General features: G+C 45.0%; 1 protein-coding gene across 5 annotated transcripts in view; it reads right to left on the reverse strand.

Annotated features, from left to right (window-relative positions):
- The window catches only part of ST3GAL6 (ST3 beta-galactoside alpha-2,3-sialyltransferase 6), a 68633-nt gene extending 42833 nt beyond the window's left edge, over positions 1–25800 (reverse strand). For 2 of the 5 annotated variants that reach the window (XM_025210894.1, XM_025210891.1), the window contains exons 1-5: positions 25707–25800; positions 17930–18033; positions 17025–17089; positions 9079–9181; positions 420–510 (exon numbers count right to left, since the gene is read on the reverse strand). In XM_025210894.1, coding sequence (XP_025066679.1) covers positions 420–510; positions 9079–9145 — 158 coding nt within the window. In that variant the 5' untranslated portion in view covers positions 9146–9181; positions 17025–17089; positions 17930–18033; positions 25707–25800. The remainder of the gene's footprint in view (positions 1–419; positions 511–9078; positions 9182–17024; positions 17090–17929; positions 18034–25706) is intronic. The other 3 variants (XM_025210892.1, XM_025210893.1, XM_014522635.2) reach the window with 3 other exon arrangements.
- Positions 25801–26994: the final 1194 nt, after the last annotated feature.

The following is a 26994-nucleotide window of genomic DNA, read 5'->3' on the forward strand; positions in this document are numbered from 1 at the left end:
GGCCGCGGTCAGCCTCCCAACCTGGGGTTGCTCCTCCCAGTTCAACATGCTACAGAGAGCTGGCTGGGGCATGAGGGTGCTTCAGTGCAGGGCTAGCCAGCAGGCAGCCCCCACGCTGAAGCAACCTTATGTCCCAGTCAGCCGGGGAAGTGTCTTCATATGCACTGCTGCGGAGTTTTTCATTCTGCAGCAGGATAGTACTCGTGTTTACAAGTACTATCCTGCTGCAAAGTAAATTAGTTTACTCCAGCCTAATAGGGGTGTACCTGTAGAGGCACAACATTTACTACACATTAAATGTCTCATGTAGATGCAGCTAGTAGGTAGTGGGTCAGAGAGATGTCATAACCTTAATGATCCAGGGAACATACATGAAGCAAGGTATGTGTGGGCCAACAGAGACCAGAGATTACTCTTACCAGTAGTCATTTGTCTTCCACACATTTGTGTGAAGCACAGCATACATAAGAACAGCTACCAGGATAATCACCAGCAGGAACCGTTTCATGACTGGCAGACAAGAAATGCAAAAAGAAAACAACAACAACAATAAAATTAGCTTTCAATTCCAGACTTACTTCCACAAACTTATCCCAAGATGGACAGGGAAGTGCTTATTATCATCACTTGTCACCCCTCACAGCTTGATTGCAATGGTTGCTCTAGCCTTAATATCCCCAAAGAAGGTACCCCAGTCTCTTTCAGCGAGTCATTCAAGATGTCAGTGACAACAACTGAACACTATGCTGCTTTGCATCTATAAATACACACATTTGGTTGTGTCAACTTTATATGTAACCCTGGGCGTGATGCTTCCCATGCCTTCACATGAATAATGGGATCCTGGGGTACCCCATAGCCAGTGGCTCCGCCCAGCTCCCTGGGTAGCTGCTGCAGGGCCCCTGAGCAGAGAGCCTCCCCTTACAGTCAAACAACCTTGCAGACCGTTATAAAACTATTTACAGGATTTAGTTATTTACAAGGTAACATATAACCAGTGCAATAGAACAAATGTTATACCACATGACCTGGTGATGGTGGCTTAAAGGTTAATGCTTCTTGGACACACATTACACAAGGGGGAAGGTATACAAATTACCCACAATAAATAAAGCACCAATACATAAATACATTGATACTCCAACTAATAAACCGTTAAGAACTTATTTACACAGTCTGTAACTTGTACACAGGTTACTGAGGACCCTGTCTGCAGTGCCTCTGGCTGGCTGTCTCAGGGAGCAGAACTGAGTCTGCGTCCCTAGCACAGGATCTGTGGGCGGTCCTTGGTGCTGGCATCCCTTGCACGAGTTCCAGGGGTCTCTGTGCAGCAGGTGGTGGCTCCTCCCCTGCAGTCCCCACAAGAGAGCCAATTCCTGCCCAGACCCCTTCCTTGGCTCCGCAGGGAGCAGTGTCTGGGCTGCAGGTTGTAACCGTTTCCCCTGCCCAGCACAGCCTCACAGCACCTGGCAAAATGCAGCCTCCCTGGGCCCTGCCTGCCCCAGGGCTTCTGGTGGCTGGAGCAGTCCCTGCCCCTCTAGCCCAGGGGCACCCTTCAGCACCTGAGCCTGCCCCTTAGGGCTGTGCAAAATTTCACCAGGTGTTTCGTTTTGAAGCTGCTTCAATGCATTTCGAGCTCAAAACAATGAAATTGAAATGAAGCAAAAGGCTTCGAAACAGCTTCAAAATGGAACAAGGGCACTCGAAACATTTTGAAAGCTTCAAAACGTTTCAAGTTTCAAAGTTGGGCTTACTTGGCTTCAGCACTGGTCTCAGGTGGCAGTGGCAGCCTCCTGTCATCCAACGCACAGATCTGGGGGCTTGCAACCCTGAGAGGAGTCTAGCACAGCCCCACAGCCCTCCTGGGGGTGCAAGCCCCCGGATGTGCGCACTGGATGACAGGAAGCTGCCGCTGCCAGCAAGTGTTAGGACTTTTGGCTTGATCACTTTGAGGTGCAGTTTCCCAGAAATCTCTATACCTATCTCCTTGAAACCTGGCAGGCTTCAAGCTACCATCCTTGCAATTTTCATCCAAATCAGGCAAGAAATGACAATGTTTTAGGCACTGTCCTGATTCCCCATTATAGCCTCTGGGCAAAACGGCAAACCTCGTCAAAACAGCGAAAGTTTCCACGAAACAAAATGGGACAGTGCTTTGAAATGAAATGAAATGAAATAATGAAACAAAACACTGTTCCTTTGAAACGTTGAAATGGACGTCAAAATGAAATGATGGCGTTTCGCACAGCCCTACTGCCCTTCCCCAGTGCCTTCTCACACAGAGGAAAAACCAAGGCAGTCTCAAGCAGTCTCCGCATGGCCCTGCATCCCCCTCCCTTCCTGCACTCTCCCAGCCACACAGGGGCTTGCAGAAGGGTCTTCCCAGGCTTGGAGTCTCTTCACAGGCAGCTCCTCTCTTGTCTTGCCCCAGCAGGGCTAGGGGAAGGGAGGGATAACGGACACAGTGTGGCCTCTCGCAGCGTAGCACTCTTGGTGCACCCTCTGCTGCTACTTCTGCAAGGCTCTGCCAGGGGCTCTCAGGGGAGACAGCCATGGAGAAATCCCTTCTGTGGTCTCTAGCCTGTCTCTCACCTCCTCTCTCTCTCCGTTGTTCTCCCCACCAGGAAAACTGCTCCCCTCTTTTAACCAAGCCTCTCAGCCAATCCCAGGCCAGGACTCTTTCCGGGCTTTTGCTAATGTGTCTCATTCAAACCCTGCTGGGGTTACATCACCCCTCCCACTTCCAACAGAGCTACCTCCAAAACAGCTTCATTCACCCTCAGGGCAAACAGTGCCTCTCCTGGGAAAAACTTTGTCTCTTCGCACTCTGTCCCTCTGCAGGGCAGCCCTTCCTATTCCTTCAGGTGGGTCCATGTTTAATGCTGCTACATGTATTTATGTAGCTAAACAAACAAGTTATTTTTCTGGAAAATACATACTGGTTGATAGGATCTCTTGTTTCCTCACTTTTAATCAACAGTCTTTCACCATCCTTTTTCACTGTTATATGTTGCTAAAGTCGGACTCTGAACAATGGAGGGTTCTAAAGTACATTATATCTGACTATGTATTCCTTTTTGAAGGCATGTCACACTGATGCTCTACTTCCCAAGAGTATATGGAACAAATAGTTGAACAAAACAAAAATATATGCTAACAAGCAATTGTGTCAGGAGAAAAGAAGTGCTGGAGGAAGAAAATGATAGTTTCAAATTACCCCCTCTCCAGCACACCAAGCTGCCTTTTCCATAGTTATAAATTAACTGCCAGTTGCTACACCCTATGAAAGTTTAAAATACTTCTTCCTGCCATAAACTGCCAGGGAAATTTGAGAGGAAGTTATATACCCTTTCATTAATTTTACTCATCTCTCCACTATGCAAAATACTTCCTTGCAGGCGGATATGCTGCATATCCTCCCTACCACTGTTTAAATATATCTTTTTCAAAAGAAAATTTAACTTTACTGGCCACAGGGTGAGAGAGGTGGATCACACCAAACCAAAAACACTAGTATATATCCCCATGTAATTGAAAGCAATTGCCTTTGGCTGTTATTTTGTGCCAACTGTTGACTAAATACAGTGTGTTATGGTTTATTTGCGGGGGATGTTTTTAAGCAGCCTTACTCTTAAACCACTGAGCAAAAAGCCCAAGACATCTGAAGTTAGCTCTCATGCCCCGCCACAAACGTAAGACAGGTGACTTTACAACACTAAGGCATATACTACCACACCTCATTGCCATGTCCAGATTAACAGTGAAGCAGCTTTATGTTGTTTCATCGCATGTTAAATTTAAATCACAGTCTTACCATCTGATCCTCAATGACTGACCCATGTACCTGCTTAGAGCCCTATTGATTTCAAGGTACTTCTGCGTGGATCTAATTTCAGGAAATTAAAATCAGCATATGCAAAACAAGGTACAATCCACAAACGACAAATTAACACTATAAACATTATACAGCACTATAAATATTATGTAGCACTAGAACGGTACTTTCAATGTTACCTTGTTCTGTTACAAGACAGCTATAGCACTGTAAAGTTACTGTAAAGTCATTGCATCCTTCCATTCCAACCTCAGCCTCTCTCACTTTCTCTTCCCCCTAATGTGTTCCTCACCAATTTAGCTTGATTGACACTGCACACTTTTTTGCATGTCCCATTGGGGCAGACAGTGAAACTTAGCAGATCTGCACAACCCCTTCCTTAAGACCTCAGAAAAGCTACCACCAACATAGTCTGTTTGTCAACAATGCTTGATCTTGACAAAAGAATGTCAGGTATGGGACCTCTTTGCAAGTAAGTGGACACCTAGTCAAAACAGAGGCTCTCCATACCCATGCATTGCAGAAGACAATGGCACGTGGACTTAAGAGTATATAAATGAAAAGTTGAAATCTTCCCAGTTTGACCACTCCCAAGCAGGAGTGAAGATGATAAGGAACATCATCAAACAGAATAATTGCCTAAATTGATTTTACTTATTTCAGTGGAGCTCTGCCAGGTTACATCATCTGAGAATCTGGTTCAATAATCACCACCACATAAAAGCAGTGCAACTAGAAGGCAAATCAGACCCCTCAATACTTCAGTCCAAGCAGCCAGTGTTTTCTTAAACTGAGAATTAACTTTGGTATGTTTAAAGAACACAAACTGGGGCTAAATTATACATTTTCTGTTGCTTAAAATGTAAACACAGTTCTTGCCTAGCTACTCATTATCTCCTTGCCCTTGCAAAGAAATTCACCCTTACAAAAGAACGTAACTCATTTCATTTTTCAAGTCAAAGACCATGGTTATGATACTTTTGTTGTTACTAACTGTTAGTATTTTAATCCATGTAAAATTCTCTATTTAAAAAAAATTAAGCTTGCATGTGAAAGTTAGGAAATGTCAGAAGTAAAGGCTGCTCATGTAACTGTAACCTTGTTCTGTATGTATTTTGATACTATCTTTAATGACATGTCTACATTTTCCCTCCTCCTCTGGTTCCTGACCTCACTCAGTGAATCTCACAGGCAGTTAACAAGGGAGGTCTGTGCAGTGAATAATGCTGTCCCCTGGAGGAGTATTACCTCATTTTCTGGAGAAATTGAGAGGAGTATTTTTAACACTGATGGCATTTGCGGATTTCCGTCCCCTCCCCTCCACCCTCTTCCATCTAACCTTCTTGACAGCCTCAAGGGGGCCTGAAAAGACCCAGGATAAAGCAGGCCCCAGGACCATTCAGTCAGTTTTGTTCATCCTGCCTGAAGATTGAAATGTTGTGACCTATTAGCTGAGTAAATGGAGGGCATTGATAATAAAATCCAAAGTTTACAAGCATTTAAAAAGATCCCTAAAGCCTGAAACAAAATGTAATAAACCAAGGTCTGACATTTTTTGAATTAATTGGTTACAGTCCTTTGTCAAGTGTGGTTCAGCCATGAAGAGAGAATCATGAAAGCACAGAGGCAGAACGGGATCTTGGAGTCATTATTGACTCCAAGATGAACATGAGCCGCCAATGCCAGACTGCAGCCAGCAAGGCCAGCCATACCTTGTCATGCATCCAAAGGTGCATCTCAAGCCGGTCCAGAGAGGTGATACTCCCCCTCTATGCGACTTTGGTCAGGCTGCAGTTGGAGTACTGCGTCCAGGTCTGGGCGCCGCACTTCAAGAGGGACATGGCCAGCCTGGAGAGGGTTCAGAGCAGCACCTCCTGCTTGGTGAGAGGGCAGCAGGACAGGCCCTATGAGGAGAGACTGAAGGACCGGAACCTGTTCAGCCTCAGCAAGAGGAGGCTGAGTGGGGACCTGGTGGCTGCCTACAAACTCATCACGGGAGATCAACAGCAAATAGGTAGAGCCCTTTTCTCACCAGCACCACCTGGGGTGACAAGGAACAATGGTAACAAGCTGATGGAGAATAGGTTTAGGTTAGAGATCAGAAGGCAATATTTTACAGTTAGGATGGCCAAAATCTGGAACCAACTTTCCAGGGAAGCAGTCTTCTTCCCTACTTTGAGCAAATTCAAGAGGAGGCTGGATGATGACCTGTCTGGGGCCTTGTGAACCCAGCATTCATTCCTGCCTGTGGCAGGGGGTCAGGCTAGATGATCTGTTCAGGTCCCTCCTGACCCTAGCTACTATGAAACTATGAGAACTTTTTAATAGGAGATTAACCAATCCTTTGAAGATGAATTTAACATCCTATCTAAGTTTATTTGAACTAATCTAACAGATGCTGTTACAGTATTAGGATATCTTTCCACGTCTCCAAGAACATTGTAGGTCAGCTCCCACCAGTTTCAATCTCAGATACATTCAGGGTGTATCATATACTATACTTTGTAAGGAGGCAGGGCTGTCCCTGGGGGGGATAGGGGGGCCAAATCAGGGCAACTTCCCCACACCCTGTACCCTGGGCCCCATACCCTGCTCAGGTCATCTCTGTAAGGAAGAATCTTGTATGTCTTTTGGCTATCCTTTCTCCTTGACAGAGTGGACCAATATCTCTGCTGGAGTCACATCTTAGCCTTGGCTTTGCTGCTTCACTAAATACAGCACCAGAAGCGCGCAGCTATTTTATGACAACTATGCAACCATTCATGCATCCTGACGCTAATTTACATATACAGTGGTGATAATCCTTTGTACAACAAGGATGCAGAAACAGCTATATTAGCAAAACTGAATAAGAGCATGATTCGGTGGCAACCATCCTGTTCCTTCCTCAACCCTTTTCCCCTTACACACATTTATTACCCTTATTCATCTCATTATATCTCTACTTAGGTGGCAACATGCACATGGGGTAGAAATCTTTCGCCTTCTATCCTATTTGTTCTGTAAAGTACCTTTGTGTGCTATTAAAGAATAATACCAGCGGTACCAACTCTCTTGATACTATCATGGTTTTTGTGATGTTTGTGTTCCTTCAGACTCCGCAATTAAGAGACTGTCTGAACCATATCAGACAAATCTCTTCTTGAAAAAGTAAAGCCCTTGGGATGGATCCCACTTACCAGATTAGGTACCTAAGTGGACTTGGTGGGCTTATACTACGCTGATCAAGTCCCCGGGGGGAAAAACCCCAAAAGGTGGGTAGGTTTACTGCTTTTTTGTGGATTAGTTTTAAAGCGAAGGGGACAGCATGTTACAAAAGTAGGCAATTCACAGTTTTTCAAGGACTTGCTCAGGCTGGAACAGGATCACACAGGCAGCTAATAGGTGGAAAGGGATTAGGTAGTTTGTGGGTTTGGAGATTCATCTTGAAAATATGAAAGGAGCTACCCTAAAAAAATACCGATAATACTGCTTTAAAATATTTTTGAGAGGCCTGACTCATGACTGTTTTTAAAAGTGTGGGGTTGGCAACACTTTGACACAAAACTATGTATTGTTTCTGTATGGTCAGAACTTCAGTAAATTTCCAATTGGCCTATTGAATGTTAAGGTAGCAAATCCTGGAAGCACTAATACTAGGATTTATTGACATTCAAAATAAAACCCCAAACACTTCCTCTTATAGGAGATTTAAAAGGATATTTATACCGCCTTATCAATGCACTGTGTTATTGCTAACATTCTTTTGATAACTGCTGCAAACTGTCTTTGACCAGTTTGGTATTTTCTCTCTGTTCCAAGAAGAAAACACCATGTTGAGCACAGCAAAATAGAACTGTGCCAGACTTAACTTGCTAATTTTGGGTGTACACAGAAATGCTCCATGCACATTTTATAGTGCTGTAATTTATAGCACTTTATATAGCACTATAAAGTTACAGCATCCTTAAACATGACAGAAGTGCAGTGTTTCACGTGGGTAAGGGGCGGGGGGGGCTCTGAGAATCCATGCACTTTCTAGGCTAGGAGGCAGGAGGCGCTCCACAGAGAAGCAGCTCTGGGCAGGCTTCAGTGTACAGAACTTATTTAAAGTGCTACAGGTTGCTAAAGTGCTATAAACTATAGCACTTCAAATTTAATACCTCATTTAACAAGGGTTAATTTAAAGTGCTGTACCCATTTTTAAATGTGCTGTAAAGCTGTGCACTTCTGTTAAGTCATGGCAATACAGCACTTTAAATGGCGAAAAAAGCAACGACTGTACACACACTTTACATTTAGCCTTGTCCTGTATTCTTTCCTCTTTTTTGCTTTCAGTGCCATTTTCAAAGTTGATTTAGCAAGAGACAGAAGGCTTTTTTTAAAGTTTATATTCAAATGAAGCTGGCAGATGAATTGGATATTAACAGTGTGAACAGAAGAGAAAAAGCCCGCTTGAACTCGAGGCATCCAGAGACTCACCTGCTGTGCCAGAACGAGTGACACTGAAAGAACAAAGGACACCACGGAAACCTCAGACCACCCCGCAGCTGTGCAAATATTTCAAGCCCACTGCCAAGAATGCCGGAGGAGCGAAACTGGCTGCAGGAGGAAGATGAGTGGCAGCAGCATGAAGCCGTTGGAGAAGAGGCTCCAGGGGTCAGGGAGCAGGCTGTGTGCCTGTGTGGAAGCTCAAAGGAGCTCCAGTGAGCTGGGAGACACTGGTACTGAGCCCACCACAGGAAAAGCATTGGGAGCTGGCAGGTAGCTTCGTCGGGAGACGAGCCAGCCATTGGAGAAGTGGCTGCGCTCAGTTAGGATTCTGGGTTTTCTTTTTTTTTTAATTTTTTTTTCTTCTTCATGGGGGTTGCTACTCAGGGGACAGCTAGCTAAGCTGGACCCTGACCCCTGGAACTAAAAAGGGGAAAGGACAGGCTGCAAGCCACAGGAAAAATTAAAGACACTGACTGGACGCCAGGCACGAGTGTGTGCACGCCTATAACCTGGCAAGGCCAGAAAAAGACCCACGTACCAGGGGCTCAGACCCAGCTAGGAGACATCAGTCCAGCACAGAAGCTCCAGGGCTGAAGGGATCCTCTGCGTGCTGGCAAGACAAAGCAAGCCCAGCCTGGATTCTTTCTTTATCCACAGAGGATGGGCCCTGGGAGGAGAGGGGAGATGTCTGCACCCTCTGAGCCTGAGAGAACAGTGGTAGATAAACTCTACTGGTAAGCTGCAGGGTCCCAAAGTTTAAAGAAACTTACCTGAGTTCAAAGTAAAGATCCTGAGTTCTTTATTTCTTCTGACCACTACCCTTTGCCAGTGGTCCATCTTAACAAGGGAAATGGGACTGAAATGACCATGAGCCTATAAGGCCAAAGAAAAAAGAAAGACGTAGCCTGTCAAGAACCAAGGACGAGACCAACGCTGCATCATCTGGGTGGCACACGGTTGGGGTATAGGTGAGGTTGAAGCCCTAGAAGAAGGATCTAGCCTGTTGTTTCCTTGGCCAGCCATGGCTAAACTAAACACCTCCTGATCAAAAACATCACCTGACATCAAGACATGGTAGGTGAGAGTTAGGTAGCTCCACATCAAAGCTAAGGCAATTGTATTTGTGCCCCACAGCCCAGTCCGGTCAGGCACAGGACTGCCAGGGCCTGCAGTCCTATCCTATACTGTGCACACATATAGTACGGCGTATAGGTTGAGCCTGATTTTCTGATGCGAAAAGTTAAGGTTTTCATAGGCACAGTATTATATAAGTCAGAGCTGGGCTCAGCACTTGGCTGGTGCGGCCCCATCCCCTGCAAGTGGCAATGTCTGGGCCGTGCCAGCCAAATGCCAAGCCTGGTGCCCCTCACAGGGCACAATGATACAGTGTATAAGTTGAGGTTGAAGTTTAAGACCTAAAAATTGGGCTTCAAACCATAACTTATACACTGTGAAGTGTGGTAAATGTTTCTGAATTAAAATTGCATTTTGTGAATCAGGGGCACAGAAAGACAAAGTTTTCTTGCTCCCCAACTGTGCAGGTCTTATTTTGACTAACTTACAAAATATTTCTAAAACAAACACAATATCCTAGAACTCTTTACCCTTGGTGTTCTATAACAAGCCAAGACCACTGGAAGGGGCAGTTTGCTTTGTAAAAATGTTTTTGTCTGCTTGTTTGCTAAATATTCCCCTAATTGATTGTTCCCCAAACATCCAGTTTTCACCAAAGAAAGCACATGTTCTCTCTGGAGAGGGTTTTTTGCAAGGGAATTTCTCCTAGGGACATATCTGTTTAGTCATTTATTTTGCAGAAATGGAGTGCAGTGCTTGGGAAGATTTCTTAAGCATGAGGTGCTACCCATGGGTACTTTCCTCTCCTTCCCCACAACCAGCAGTGGGATGCAGGTCTACAAGAAAATTGCCAGCTGTGGGGCAGACAATTTCCTTCTTACATTTCATTTGCTTTCATCATCAGTAGCTTAACTGCTTCCTGTTTAGCTGCTCAGTGTATTTGGAACACTCCAGAAAGGACAGCAGAGCACAGGTCTAACCTCGTGCTGCCCTGCCCGGCGCGGCAAGTGGGGGAGCTGCAGCCGCTGCCCCCACATAGCAGCCCGGATGGGCAAGCCCAGAGGCGATGCGGGGCCCAGGCTGGCTGCAGGGGCGGGTTACAAGCTGGTGCTGAGCACGGGAAAAGTGGCCCCTTGCCCACCTGGTGGCTGGTGCCACATGGGGCTGCCTGTGCCTGCTCAGGACAGCCACATGCAGGCTGCGAGCAGCTGCAGCAGAGAGGGGAAGGGAGGGGCCACTTTTCCCCCACGCTCAGCACCAGCTCATTCCCTGCCGGGGTGTAGAGCGTCGGGGCTGCACGTTGCCCCCCAGCCTATACCGCGGGGCTGGGGGGACACTAGGAGTAAGTGGGTGCATGGGGCCCACACCAGTGTCTCAGAGCCAGCACTGGCAGGGCCCAAATCAGGGCAGCAGGGGTACAAAGGTCCCGGCCAGCAGCGGCTCTATGAAGCCAGGCCAGCTCCCCTCTCTCCCTACTGGTGCAGCCCAACCCAGCTCCATAGACCCCTGCCAACCTGCGCCTCGCTCTGGGCCCCACCAGTGCTGGCCCTGAGACATTGGTCCTAAGTTGGTAACCAGGGAGCGGGGCACCTGTCAAGGGACAGGGCTACCCATGTGGCCCAACAGCTTGCCAAAACTGGGTAAGCAGCCCTCTCTACCCGAAATAACTGCCAGCCCCTGCTCTAAATTTTCAGTTTCAACTAGCTTGAACTAGGGTAAGACTTAAAAAATGCTCATATTCTAGGTTTCAGAAGAATGTGATATAAAAAAAATACAAAGACTTAAAGGATATAAATCCATATAAGTATGGATCTGCCTCCCCCAATATGTCAGGACTAATTTTCTCCCCCTCCAGCCTGCCTCCTTCTTCTTTAGCCACTATTCCCCCAAAGCCTTGGAGAATTAACAAGCTTTGCCACATGCTCTGGAGGTCAGGGATCAAAGCAGTTCAACATTTTTTCATAATCTGGCATGCAACAAGAAAGCAAGCCCCAGTCCATTTCAGAAGGTTTTGTCTCTGAATCAATTGGCATTTTTTAAGAGAAAAAATAGGATACAACAGAATAAGTGCAAGTCCCAGAAGCGGATCATTTATTCACACATATTTATGATAAAAAGCTGTTCTGTAGAGCAATTGGCACTTTGGAAGAAGGAAAATGTTCTTAATAAAAGGGCAGAGTTGAACCTCCAGTTCAAACAAGCACACTTCTGCTGTTCCGGGGTAGGCGCTAAAGGGGAAAACTAAACTGAACCCAGCTGGCCCCGTTTGGGGTCATAAACCATACAAATGCTCTACACTTCCACCAGAAACCACAAATCTACTGGAGTTCGCTCAGAAAGTTCTGGACCCAGGTACTTCTGCCTGATTCCCGTGTGGATGTTGCTAGGGCTGTGGGAAAGAAAGAGACAAACTGATTTGAAAGAGGACTGTAAAGTTTCTCTTTAACTGTATCTATAGCTGGAAATGTTTTTAAGAGGGCCAAGGGATTTAGAGACAGAGCTCCCACTGATTTTAATGGGAGCTGGGCATCTAGCTTCAGCTCTCCTTAAAAGGAATCTGAAAGATGTGGCTCAATCTCCAACTCAACTTCAAATCTCAATTAGAAATTGTATTTGAAAATAAAAAAAGAGTGGTGTTAATTTACTTGCCTCTCACTAGCAGGCAAGAAGGTCAACATTGCTCAGCAGCATCAGTAAATCAGAGATAATCCCTTTCTCAGGTATAACAATCCAAGATAACTGCATTAGCTTCAGTGGAGTTATCCAAAGCTACACTGGTACAATTAAGAATTTAGCCCAAAATATAGGTTCTGATCCTTTCTGCAGTAGTACCTGGAGGCTTCAGTCTCGGTCAGGGTCCTAAAACAATAGTGCATGCTCCAAATACATATGACGCCAGGTCCTCTTTCGCAGGGAATGCATAGTCCAAGTTTAAATAGGGACATGTTATGCTTTGTTAATTCTGATGGGATAAACTGGCTCTAAGTCAGATGTACTAACATAACCCTATTTCTGTACAATATTAACCTTTTAAATGGGGTTAACAGGCCTTCACTCAGAGACCTTGGCTGTTGCCATTCCACAACAAACAAACGGGGACATTCATGCAAGGTTAAGCCATACATTTTTTAAACAAGAGAAAAAGAATCAAATAAAAAACAAAGGATTTTGCAGTTGAAATTGCAAGGTTATGCAACATAAAGCACAAGACCTATTTGATTTCCTTTGATAGAGAAAGGGTGTTGAAAGGGTTAGTTCTGGCACTGATTTTTGAGCATATTGCTGTAAGCAAGATAATCATTTTTTGCCTGCTTTTGATAAAACAAGAAGCAGCAAAAAGGGAGGAAAAACAGTGTAATAAAAGGTGAGGGACAGTATGGCTTTACGTTGGTATGTTGCTCTGACCCTAGCTCACTTTTCTGGTCTGAAACATTACCTGGCAGAAACTCCCTATTTTTCACTAGTTATTTTCAAGCTCAGCAGACCGGATAACCTATTGTTAGGAGTAGCTGGAAAGACAAAGGGGGATTGTGGGGAAGGAGGGGGGTGCAGGCGGGCAAGGGTGAGAGAAACAGATATAAAAAAAATGTAGGAAATCCAGAACTCCTGTTGAGATCCCTGCTGGTGATAATCAGGCATCTTCACTGGTATGCTGGTCTAGACTGGAGCTTACCGAAGGAGAGAATCCTTTACCTGGAGCAGAGATCTACCAGCCTTTTCCCTGGTCCCTCTTTTTAAAGCTCTGACAGGGATGGCAATCACAAGGGACCATGCCCTCCTTCAACGAGGCCTAATTTTGCAGTCCAATAATTTTGGTCCATTTGTCCATTTTACAAGTTTCCCTCGCTTTATGCAGGTTCTGTACATGCACATTTTTTCTTATGCAATGATTCTTTTTATACCAAAAATTCATTATATGCGAGGTAAATTCACTCTTATGTGACTGATGTGGTGGAAGCCCGCAGTCAGCTGCTTTGTGCGGTGCACTGTGGGAGCGACATGCGCCAAAACATAGTCTTTTGTAGAGGTGCATTGATACATCGGTCCAATATCAGATCACTACTGATATCAAGAAAAATGTCTATATCGGATATTGGCCCGATGGGGCTGATAAATGCCTGTGCTGCACACAGTTGCAACCCAGCACGGAGCAGCGATGGCAGCATGGAGAGCTGCCTCCAGCTGGTAAATCAGAAGGGGAGGGGGGAGGGAAGAGGTGTGGGGGAGCAGATTAATGCCCCCTGGGATGAGAGAGGGGGCAGGGGCAGGTGCTGCCCGGCAGGACAGTGGGGAGGGGAAGGCGTGCAGGACAGAGGTGCAGCTCATGGGGTGGGGGCAGCTCCCACTGCTGCTTGCGCCCCGGGAAGGCGGTGCCCCCAGATCTGTGTGGTGCAGCTTGGGCTGCAGCTGTGGGGTGGAGCTGGAGCCAGCACTGCACAGCTCTTCTTGGTAGGTGCTGGGCTCAGAGCAGGCTCTGGCAGCACTGGGAAGAGGCTGTAGCCACCCCAAATTTCACTGCAGCTCTCCTCCCAGGCCCATGCCGCCACCTGGCACAGCCCCAGCTTTTCCCAGCATTTGGCTGGAGACAGGGTGTTCAGCTGGGGCTGTGCTGGGCGGCGGCGCAGATCTGGTAGCGGAAAAATGTGGAGTGGCTGCAGCTTCCTCCCAGCACCACTGGCGTCCGCTAGGAGCCCAGCCCCCAGCAAGAAGAGCCCTGCACAGCACCAACTCCACCCCGCAGCTGCAACCCACCCTGCACCGCACAGATCTGGGGGCACATGCCCCCCCATCCCCACCCTCCCGGGGTGCAAAACAGTGGTGGGAGTCACCCCCACCCTCAGAGCCAAGCCTCCGTCCTGTGCCCCCAGCTGGGCAGTGCCTGCCCCGCCCCCTCTCTCAACGCAGGGGGCATTGATTTTCCCCCCATTCTCCTTCCCTCCCCACTCCCGAATTACCACCTGATGGCAGCTGTATCAGATATCAGATTGGTATCAGCCAATATGCCTCCTTAAATACTGGCTATCAGTCTCGGCCCCCAAAATATCTACTGGTGCACCCCTAGTCTCCTGTGTGGATCTGTGCTCCTCGCTCGTTGTCTGCAACATGTTTCTGTAGTTGCCATCCCCATTAGGGTAGCACCAGCCAACTGCCCATCAAGAATGGTGGGGGGAGTAGGCGGGGATGGAGCCCCATGTCCCCCCACCATCCAACAAGCCCGCATAGGGCCCAGGCTCCACTCCTCCCTTCCTGCCCCCCCCCGCCATATCAGCCCATGTTGGTGATGGAAGGGGGAGGGGAGGGGCAGGCCGAAACCAGCACCGGTGGCCTTGCCCGTCCCCACCTTGCAGCATCCTGAACCCACTCCCCCGCATGCTGCCACCACCACCTCCAAAAAGTAATGGGGGGGGGGGGGCAAGGCCAACTCCAGTGGCCTCACTCCCCCACTCCACTCTATTGTCACCACTTGCAGGGAGCAGGGCAGGGGGGATGAAGCAAATAAAGCATTAAGGGCAGACAGACTAAGCCTTTTATAATATTAGAATTCATCACCACCCTGTGCTTGTATATACTGTCTGCTGTTGATAAGTACCAAAATTGTCTTGTAAACGTGCTAAAAATGGGTCTGGGGGTCAGTACAGTCAAGGTCTTGGAATGAATCCCTATTTGTTACATTGTAAAGTGGGTTCCCTTTATGCAAAATCGAGCTATGTGCCATTTTCCAGGAACACATGTACAGCATAAAGCAAGGGAAACCTGTACTCTCTTCTCATTTATTAGACAGGATTTTAACAGAGTCCTGGGGCTGTACAAGTAGACATAAGCACTAGCAAAAAACCCACAATTTTTCTGGTCTTTATTTGCCTCTTCTGTCCGCATTCATTGTTACAGGTCATTGTAATATCTTTTGATCTCTCCTCTACTTCCAACAGCTGAGCTCACAGTTATGGTAGATTTATAGACCTCAACTATTATAACAATATCCCTTTTTTGTCAGCCAATTCTAATTAGCATCAAGTTCTCTGGAGCAGGTTGAAGTAGAAGTGTTTTAGAAGAAACACTACAAGGAGACCATAAATTTGGCACCTAGGGAAGGCTGGCACACACATTCTTTTAAATATGCACTGCTGTGACACAAGAAAAGAAGTCTCTCAAACATGCCTGTTTTAGAGGTTATGGAGTGCCAGCAAGTTTACAATTTAAAAACTCTGTGAAAGACAACAACAGATAGTGTCAAGATGGCCACAGCCATACCCCCGCAAACAGATTCCTTTTTCACAGGTTTGGGTTATTTGATCAGCTTAACCTAACAAATCATAGCCACTTGTTGCCAGGCTTTTAAATGGACAAATCAAGCTTGTTAAATCTGGAGGGATAACAGAAACCATTCTTGCGTGCATTTAGTGAGCCAATCCCACTGAGCAGCAATAGGCAACCACCAGCTACAGTGGTGGAAGATAAGGTACTTATATTCTTATCCAGTATGGGAGAGGAGTTGCCACAGGATGTTATGGAAGCTGATAGTACAATTGAGTTAAAAAAAGAGATTAGACAAATTTATAGAGAAAAGGTCTATCAGGGGCTATTAAACACAACAGTTACGGATTTAACCTATTGCTGGTTACAGGACACTGGAGTAGATGGACGTATGGTCTAACCCAGTAATGCTTATGTTCTGTGAATAGAGGACAGTCCAAAGACACTGGAGAGAATAAAAACCCACCAATCCTTTCCCATGTGATGACAAAACAGGAGTGAACAGAAGAGGAATTCTACTCCAAGTGTAGCAGGTAACTGAACTCCTATCCACATCAGTGGGGCACAGAACCTTTTGGAGTTCCCTTGTCAACAGACTTGCATTCAGCTTTGCTATGATGGTATACAGCAGGCTGTTCTTCACCAAAGGTAGCCAACCTGCAGCACAGGTGCCACAAATGGCATGGGCAGCCACTCTGTGTGGCGCATGGCAAATTGGGGAACATAGTGGCAGACAGGACAGGGAACATCAGATCAGGCAGGGTCACACAGGGAAGGAAGCAGAAAAGAGCAACAAATCAGGTAAGGGAAAGCAATTGGAGTGGCACTCAGGGGGGGTCCAGGGCTAACTTGTGGCATGTCTGCCAAAAAGACTAGTCCCTACTGTCAGAGTTTGGCACTAGAAAGGTTAGCAACTGTACAGATTATATTTTGCCTTGTAAGCATAAAAGGTACCTATACATGAGCAGGGAGGCTGCTCCAATGCACTGTAATTCCAGCGTGTCAGAACAGACTCGATTAATTGAGTCGGCTGGAGTGGGGCGATTACTGTGCTCCAGCAGCCTCCTGTGTCTCATGAATCAGCGTCCCCACACTTCAAAATAGTGGCAGGGGCACTTTATTTAAAGCTCTGATTAAAGTCCACCCCCCCTCCCACACACACACTCTCCTGGAGCACATGTATGAACACCTGAAGTGAGGTTTCTAAGATTCAGTCATATACAGGCAAAGGGTAGGAAACACGCTGGCGTATCTGCTGTCACATCTTAACAAAAAGGCAAATAGCAGCAATGACTTCTTTATATACCCTCAATCTTGAAACTAGCTCCCTTGCTCCAGCTGCCAAAATTCCAATTCAAATGTACATTCTTCATTAACTAGCTCAAACCTGAGAAGCTGCCGCAGATCCGAAGACTGGAGGAGGAGCAGAAGAGACACTGGCAGTGTCTAGGGCTAAAGGAAAAACCTGTTATTGGATTTGTGACACAAGAGATACCCATACCTATGGCCCTTTCATTGATACCTAACATACACAAACTTCTGGCTACAAAACAGAAGAAAAGTCTCCATCAAACTGAGCAACCCAAGCCTCTCCTTCTCTAGGATCCATGCTCCTTTAATAAGAACAATACCAAAACATCTAGAGACGTTCCCATGTCACACCCAGCAGAAACCCATTGCAGCAGCTGCCCTCTCATTTGCAACTGTTGATACCCTGGCATTTCTGATCTTGCAAAACCATGGAAGAAATAACTGGGAGCTCAAAACCAATACAAATTTTAAATATGGCAAAAATGACTGCCTTAGTACTCAGAGGCAAAATTTCAACCTAGAAATACACCGTATGAACTAATGTCTGACAGTGGTTGGGAGGAGAGAGGGCAGGTAATCAAGACTATAGCACAATTAGTTGGTGAAAAAAACCACAATTTTAAGATGGGGCCGGGGGGGGCAGAAGGAGTTGAAGGGGGGAAAAAACTGTCACCAACATTCTTTACCTTGCTAATTAGTCTTAGAAGCTAATCTATTTTCTTCCCTAATCTATTCTCTATCCTAGCAGTGGTCCCTCCAGAACAGGAGAAAGATAAAAGTTGCAGAACACTATAATAGAAACTTGCATTGAAAGCTTGAATACATTTGGAAAAAAAATATGCTCCAGTACTAACCGCTCAAGATGTTTCTGACAGTAGATTCTCACTAAACCCAATTTTGGAAAATGAACAGCATCACCATTTTAACTACTAGCCAGCCTAAGCAAGTTAAATCAAAACCCAAAACAAAGGTAATACCAACCTTGCAAGACCTAAATATGTTGTATTTTAAAAGGTGCACACATTTTCCAAATGCACATGTGGTTTCACTTTCCTCCATGCCAATCTGTGTAAGGACTCCTTTCTCTAAGGCAAAAGATAGGCACCAATGAGCCATTCAATGATAGACAAGCTGGTGTGTATGCAAGGAAAATTTTCAAGCTATAAAAGAACTGTTACATACAACAGTAAGAATGATGTTAGAAGTATAACATCATCCCTTGAATGCTGTAGGCCAGTGCTTCCCAAACTTTTCCTCAGCATGACCCCATTTTCTCAGCATGGCCCCTCACTCCCAACCCACAGCCCCCCCACCCCCACTCACTGATATTGTGACCCCATTTGGGGTCACAACGCACAGTTTGGGAACTGCTTTAGGCTATTTTTACAGCATGTATTACTTGCAGAAAAATGAACATGTTAAAACAGTGCTGAAGATTTCAGGAACTGGAGGATACACAGCAAGGCTACAAATCTGGTTCTAAACAAGAAAAATAATGCAAGCCTTACATATTCAGCCTTCTTAAATTGGCAGTCTTAGAACCTAGAGGGAAGGCACTGATCAGCTTATACCTGTGACTGATCAGCATTAAATCCTTTCCTTCCTTACTGTATATTTTATTTTCACTGTAGGACAGAAAAAGATCCAAAACCAACTTTCAACTCAGATTAATGGGACCATAACATTCGTTTTTAATTAGAAGATGTTGACAAGTCTGTTGCAAAGAAGGACTAAGTATTAAGAGTGCAGCTGTGTTCACTTTGATTAAAAAAACTTGACCCTGCACTAAAACTATAACCTTTTACATTTTCTAGCTTACATTTTGCCATAATCTAAACTTTTTCTCACTATTGCATCAGTCGCAAAGGAATGTGCTACTATCTTATTTTCTCCAGAAAAAAAATCTTATACATGCAATTGAATGTTTCTATCATATGATCCTACAGCTTGAACCTAAGGATCCAGATACAGCAAAGGACATCTCAGGCACCACCTCAGGTAAAATTCTGTCTTTTAGATCCATCTACAATGCATGTAGGTAGAAGGGAGATAAGGGGAGGAGGGAGAGTTAGGTGTCTGAAAGAGAGACTCAGGTAAGTCAAGGCAATGGGTGGGGGCTACCTGAGTCAATCAACAGACTCTTATCCAGCATTTCCTTAAATACTGTGGCTCCTGGAGGATTTTGTGCCTACATAGAAATTCCTCCCTACAAGCTTAGCAGGGGTCACTACTTTCTTTGAAGAAGCAGCAATGGAGCTGCCTCCTGCCATTAGCCAACAGTTCAGGAATTAGAGCACTTGCCTTGGATATGGGAGACTTAGATCCTGAGGGGATTTGAACCCACATGCACTGGCCCAAGAGCATGACCCAAGTAGCAAGCCATGGGCTAGACTGCAGTGAGATCATTCTCAACCCCGTTTTGTTGAAGCTTTTGCACTTTGTACAGAATACTTGAAAATTCACTGGAGCAAGCACAACTCTCTAGCCTAGGGGTAAAAGAACCCACGTGGGAAGAGAGCAGACCTACAGTCAGTCCACTCCCTACTCTGCAGTGCTCCCAGGCAGCCTTTTCTTTTGGACAGCTTTTCTTTAAACAGCCTTTGGAAGTCTGCCCTCATCTCACACTGCTGTTGGATGGGTACACACACAGAGTACTGAGGGAAACGGTGAGAGCATCTACATGTGCAACTAATGCAAAGCAATAAAAACTCTGGAGTTTATTGTTCCTGAGTGCACCATTTGAACGTGCACCCAGGACCACAGCACGTAGAGCTGGGTTGAAGCAGCCTGGGATAGCAGGGGGCCTGCGGGAGTCAACCTGCCAGCTTGGGGCTGTGCTCCCCCTTGGCTCAGCATGCTGCAGAGGGGCTGGCTGGGGCACAAGGGTGCTCCAGTGTGGGGCTAGCCAGCAGGCACCCCCACACTGAAGCATCGTCATGCCCCAGCCAGCTGCATCAGCATTAACACTTGCGCTGCTGGGCAGTAAAAAAACTCCACAGCAGGATAGTACTTGTATTTACAGGCACCATCCTGTTGCAGAGTTTATTAGTTTACTTCAGCCTAATTGCCCTGCCCATGTAGATGCCAGGATGTTTAGTGCTGAGCTAATTAGTCAACTTTGCAATAAACATCTCATGTAGACATGCCCAGTAGCTCCAACTGGAGGCAACAGAGCATAGTGCACAAACCCCAAGGCAAACTGCAACCTATAATCCAGCCACCCAAAATAGGACACAGGTTTCCCTTGCTTTATGTGGGTGGGTTCTGTATGTGTAAATTCGTTCTTATGCGATGACCCTTTTTATATTAAAAAAAAATTGTTATATATGAGGTAAAAATCACGCTTATGTGACAGGTGTGGTGGAAGTCTGCAGTCAGTTGCTTTGTGCAGTGCATTGTGGGAATGACGCACACTAAAATATAGTCTCCTGTGTGGGTCTGTGCTCCTCGCTCATTATCTGCAACACGTGTTTCTGTAGTTGCCATCCCCACTATGGTAACATTCACCACCACCCTGTGCTTGTGTGTACTGTCTGCTGTTGGCGAGTACCAAAATTGTCTTGTAAAAGTGGTAGAAATGGGTCTGGGAGTCAGTACAGTCGAGGTCTTGGAACGTATCCTTATTTGTTACATTGTAAATTGGGTTCCCTTTATGCAAATGTGAATTATGCACCATTTTCCAGGAACATGTGTACAGCATAAAGCGAGGGAAACCTGTAGTTAGAATCTTTTGAAACGCAAACCCAATTTTCCTCAGAACAGTCTCTTTGTTAGCCAAGGATCAGTCTGACCTGGCAAATAATGTAGGACTTGAATTCCACTTCATCTTAAAAATGGATTCTTACTTTAGCAAAATTCACTATAAGCAGGTTTTACTCTATCAGCCATAAATGTCTGCCCATTTCTCCATCAACCAGAAGCCTCTGTATCCAACACCACAACTATTCCAGTTCCAGCTCTGATAGAAGTTTCCCCACCCCACCATCCTGTTGATACCACAGACCTCCATTAGTGTAGAAAACCTATACGTGGCCATGAAATTGGTTTTTGTTGTGCAGTGGTGTGGGGCTTGTCAATGTTTGCCTTAAATATTATTTTAGGGCATAGAGCAAACCTTTAAACTTTGAAAAGCTATTGTAATACTGACCAGACAGAGCATCACATTAGGACAAGAATCTGCAAGCTTAAAGTGATATTTTGTAATACAACCAGGCTTTACAAAGTTTGCAGGACTGCGTTATCTACACAGAAATGTATTTACATATATGAATGCTTGAAGTCAGATATCTAAATACTATTTTTAAGGCATTAACTGATTAAGGCATCAGATATTATTCAAGTTTGAAAAATAAGGCCCTGAATGATAATCTTACAGACTATTTACTGTGTAATGGGTTTGTGAAGTCTGAAAAATTAGTTTCTTTAAACAGGCCATTCAGGCTACATTTCAAATATAAAAATTAAGTTTTATATTGGTGTAGAAGTTTTCTTGACCTCTCTAAACTGCCAAACAGTAAGCACAAAAATGTAAACACTCACTTCCAGTATCTAGAATCCAAAGGTTTCAGCAACTCATTAGAGCAGAAACAAGAAATAAAGCTGACTATTCTATTTCATTGCCCAAGCTAAAACATAATACAAAGATTTTTTTTAAAAGCACAAATGATGACAAGTACTATTTTTTTCAGAGGAGTTCTTAATAATAGTTCCATGACTCAAAAACTTTACAAGATAACCTACTTAACAAAGTACCCAATATGAAATATGATTTTGGGTCAAAAGGAATGGTAAAAATCCACCCGTGATGTATGATGATGAGTGGTCATTATGCTGGGGAGGAAGCCATTGCCCAGGTGTTTGTTAGGAAAGATGTACAGCCTAACAAAGTTTTATTAGTTTACAGGCTATAATGTTAAGCTATAAGGGTACCTATACACATCAGAGCAGACTCTATTAATAAAGTCTACTGGACTGTTCCAATTAGAATGCTCTGGAGTGCTACAGCATCTTGTATGTTGTGTCCCGTGTTTCACAATGGCCAAGGGGGCACTTTAACTAAAGATCACCCAACAAGCTTTAGTTAAAGTGCCCCTGTGACCATTGTGAAACACAGGACACTAAATACAAAAGATGCTGCAGCATTTTAATTAAAGAGGCTCCAGAAAGCTGCTCTAATTAAAACGCCCCTCCCCCACCCTGGAGCACATGTACAGGCAACCTAAGAGATTTAATTAAACAGTGCTACCGTGGCCCCTTCCCTATGGAAGTCATGGTTTTTAGAATGTGATAACAGACAGGTCCTGAAGACGACAATCACCTCTCTGGTGCACTCATACTTGAGAAACTATAGTGCAGCAGGGTTTACATACATTAGCTGAGTGGCTGCTCACTCGGTGTGTAGGAGGGCTGTGGTCTGTCAAATGACATTAAGCAAAGTCATATAGACCATAACTAAATGGGCACGGCAGAGGAAGGATTCACTAGAAATAACAGCTTTGCCTCAGCTGCTCTGGTAAAAATACACCTGGCAGAACTTGATCATATGAAAGGTTCAGGTATCCTCTGAACTTCTCAAGGAGCATCTGGTGATGTTGGTGATGTTGGCAAGGTGCTAAAAACTGAGATTTAAACTTAGCACCAGTTTCTCGGCTGGTGCAAATCACTACAGCCCCCTGGAAGGGAATGTTGTGGAATACTTATGAAGCCAGGTGAAGCTGGAGCTTTAACTTAGCATAATGTGAATCCTCAGCTTCTCCCAAGTGAAATAGAAGGCAATAACCAGTTGTCTCCACTAGGAAAGTTTTTCTGGACTTGCTACCACATTAGTAGCAATGAAGACTAGGGGGGAAATAACTGGAGCAATGCAGAATCCCTGAGGAAGAGGTATGAGAAAGCATGACCTGATGACCAGCCCTGCCCCTAGATTGGATGCCTGATCATCATTACTTGGTGTCTTAACTGCTAACTATTGTATCTTAAAGGTGATACTCCATTATCTTAAACTTCCAATAAATAAAGCTACTTCAATTAAGTATGCTTTAACTTACGCCTGAATTGTGAGGTTCACCTAATTCCACCCCCTAGGCTTTTTCTTTTTTTCTTTCCTGTTAAATTATCTTACTTCAGAAATACTTTTTGACCACTCTCTCTATTAGCAGAACAAAGTTGAGGGGATTTCCCCAGTGCTAGCCACATGATTTAAAGAAACTGCAATAAAAGAGACCAAAGTCTTTCTACAACTGAACTGAAAAAAGGACAGGTTATAGATTCATAATGAAACAAATGAGTCTTTTAAAGGTCTGCCATGGCTTATCTAATGAAAGTTTCCTTTATGCTCACAAGGGCTAGAACTGTGGTTACAGTAAGTTAAACCTCTGCAGAAAGCTAAGGCCTCTAGCCCCTCTTACGCCAAAGAAAGCTTTTTGCTGGCTAACAGCAAAAAAAACAAGCCAAATTTTCCAGCTGAGAACATTTGCTTTTTAATAATCTGATTTTGTATCAACATGTTCCTTTTAAATGAGAGCTTCATTGTTATCATCTCCTTGCCATTGCTTCTCCTATTCTGGACCCATATAGAGCCCTCCCTTTTCCAGTGAGTCTAAGTTAGTGCTAGTTTGACTTATGCTGGGCTTTCCCAAGGCTCCTTTGAGTCCTGAGAAGCTGGGGATAACACTAATATGCTGTGTTCCAGCTTCAACCCTATGCCAGGGGCTGAGAGCAGAGACAGCATACAGCCTTTATTTATACCAGCTGTACACAAGCAAGCCAGCCTCTCTACAGAAGGGATATTCTCAAGAGGATGCACTTTAATGGTCTTTTTTGTGGCCAGCGGGATGTAAAGGAGGAGCCTTAGTGTAAATGAGACAGGCCTGCAATGTTGCTCAGGAAACCTTATTTTTATTTTTTAAATTAAAATATCAACTGGTTCCCTTACTCATAAGAGCTCTCCTAATAAGATGCACTTTAAAGGAATTTAAAAGGTGTCCTTGTTTTAAGATAGTAGATAGCAGGAATCATGGGTTTGAAATACTTTTTGAATGCTTGAAAACACACTGAGTTGAGAGGTGGCAGCATGGCTTCTCCAACTGCCTGTGCAGTGATCCCATTAAATCAAATACCCCACTAACCTTACACTACCCTATGTTTCTCCAGAACACTACAACTGTTTCCACATAAAGTTACAAGTGTTTGCCCTGAAGACACCCGGGTGTATGCTGTACTGTGTGAGGAACAAACACTGAGCTAGGAGCTAAGAGAGTGAGACTTAAAAAAGCAACTTGCAAATAAAACCCGTTGAATTCATGCCTTGTTTTTTCCTTATTTTTCCACACAAAAGGGCAGGCTGCATGGTTGTGCGTGTGTGTGCATTTTTTAAGCATTTGAAATTCTACCCCACTTTCCTATGAATAACTAGAAAAATAGTAGTTGTACTGTATGCCACTGCAGATACCCCTTGAACTGAAAAGGTTAGATTTTTTTTAGAACTTTTTACATATGTAACTCAAACATACAAGGGCTGGGAGGAAAGCTTTGAAAGCTCTTTTGTTATAAATCAGTTACTCCTCAAATTAGGAGTTTCCAATCCACATTTTAGGTCATCTTTGTGACATCTCTAACAAAGAAGTAAAAGGCCACAGGCACAAGAGCTGGACAAGTTTAATTCATGGCATGGATTTAAATTAATCTAATTAAACCAGTGCTAACCCATTCACGGAAAATTTCTGTGCAACAGTGGTTTGTTTCAAGTACAGTCAAGTCCCACTTAGCACTCTTAATGCTCGGTTTTTCAAGAACCAATTAAGTGAAATGAGCGTTAAGTGAAACCGAAAGTATTTGACAACCCAAGATGGTGACCCCAATTGTTTTTAATGACCCAAGATGGTGACTGTGAGTGTTATAACAAAACTCGCTGAGCGCTAAGTGAAATCAGGTATCAATTTCAAATGAGCGCTATATCGAAATAACGCTAAGTGAAACAGAGTTAAGCAGGACTTGCCTGTAAGCTCAAGCAATTTAAAGAGATTTGTAGCTGTGATAGTCCAGGAAATGTGTGAGAGGCAAGAGTTTTTTATGGGTGTTATCTTTATTGGATCAACTGAATTGTCTGGGATGGATTTAGACACACAAACTCTTGCCAATTAAGCTTAAACTCCTTCCTACCAGGCTGAAGCCAGTTCCCAATTTTTTTTGGACCAATGGGCCATGGCCAACCATCAACATTTCACAGACCAACTCATACCTTCAGCCTCAAGGTTTTCAGAGTACACTAATAGGTGTTTAGGGTCCAATGTGATCTGTGGAGCAGGGATAGATCACTTATTGTACCCTGGTAGGTCACAATTTGGGAATCACTAGTTTATGCTAAACTTGAGTTTGGGATTCACCTTCATGAGCTTTTATTTAAATTAAATCTCCCATACTTTCCTTGCAAAGACAGCTTTGCAAAATATTAAATAGACTAAAAGGCCTGGGCTAAAAGGAACAAGGTGCTAGACTAGAGGCAATCCTCCACATAGTCCTTTATCTCAAGGAACTCCGTAAGGATATGGATGTTCAAACAATATCCTGTGGGGATAAAAGGGACAGGGATTTGCTACAGATCAGCTGATCCTTGCTTACTGTCCAAATGCATGCTTCTAACCCACAGAAAGCAAAAGCAAAGCTGTAATAACTTATTCCTCTTCAATAAATGCTAAGTGGAAGATTAACCAAAGTAGGTTAGCTCTCAAGAATAGCATAGATAGATTAACGAACAGACCAGTGGGGCCTGGGCCCAGGAGCCCTGCTTGCGGCTCGCTTCTCAGTGGCAGGGAAGCGAAGGTCGCAGTTTTAAACTTGACGTTGGTTTTGTCTCTGTACTGGTCGGCAGCAAGTGGCAGAGCCACCGGGGCCACTCAGCTGTGGAGACAAAAATGGCGCCAAGGTTAAAACTGCGGCTTTTACTTCCCTGCTAATGAGGGCTGAGCCACAAGCATGGCCTCTCCACCAATCAGCAATGGGGCAGAGGCCAGGGGAAACCTGCAAGATTAAAGGTGCTGCTGCACACATGGGCAGGAGCTCAGCCGGGTAGCCTAGCCAGCTCCCTGCAGGTAAGTCTAATGGGGGAAGGGGCATGGGGCAGGCAGACTATGGCTCTCACAGTGAGGGAGCGAGTGGGGCAGGGGCAGAGAGAGGGAAAGCTGCCCAGCCAGGGCAATTAATAGGACCCAGGGCTGAGGCGGGGAGCGAGACAGAGCTGCAGGCGGCTCATCCAAGGGGCGTGAGGCAAGGTGGCTCCCCACTGCTGAGTGCACCCCCCAGAGGAGACATGGGGGATATATGTCCTCCCAGATTTGTGTGCAGGGTGGATGCAGGCTGATTGCTGTGGGCTTGGGGCTCTCCACCCTGCTGCCTCTCCCTCGGGAGCCCTGTGCTAGCTGTGTGGTCTCTGCCCAGCTGGCAGCAGTGGGGGTAGCGAGTTGTGTCTCCCATTGCCGGGCAGGCAGGGGACACATGGCCGGCACAGGGCTCCTGGGGCAACGGCAGCAGAGCAGGGAGCCCCAAGCCCACAGTAGGCAGCCTACATCCACACTTGCAGCACTCGGTTTCACTCTAGTTAAAAGCATCCGTACGCTTAAAAATGGTAGCAGCAGCACTTTAACTAAAGCTCATTCAACAAGCTTCAGTTTAAGTGCCTGGATGCTATCAATATTAGCCAGGAAAGTCTTTATTGGTGCACCCTTAATAACTTCAAATGAGAATTAGTCTCCATATGGGAAGGGACTCTGAAAAAGCTGCCAAGTCCAGTCAAATGAACACATTGCAAATCCAAGTCTGTAATTTCCACTGACTCCCAAGCACTTGATTTCACTTCAAGGACTAGTTTGACTTCAGTAAGAATTGAGGATACTCAGCACCTTACACAGAACTGATTGAACTTTGAAGGTTTAGGTCTGACATCAACATGTTAAAGTACTAATGGGGAAATGATTTATGAAATCATTATACTTGGGTTTAAGTGCATTCATGGGAACATTGTTTTAATTGTATTTACTACAATGACTGAA

Source organism: Alligator sinensis, unplaced genomic scaffold (assembly GCF_000455745.1).
Source record: "Alligator sinensis unplaced genomic scaffold, ASM45574v1 scaffold327_1, whole genome shotgun sequence".
Classification (NCBI taxonomy): Eukaryota; Metazoa; Chordata; order Crocodylia; family Alligatoridae; genus Alligator; species Alligator sinensis.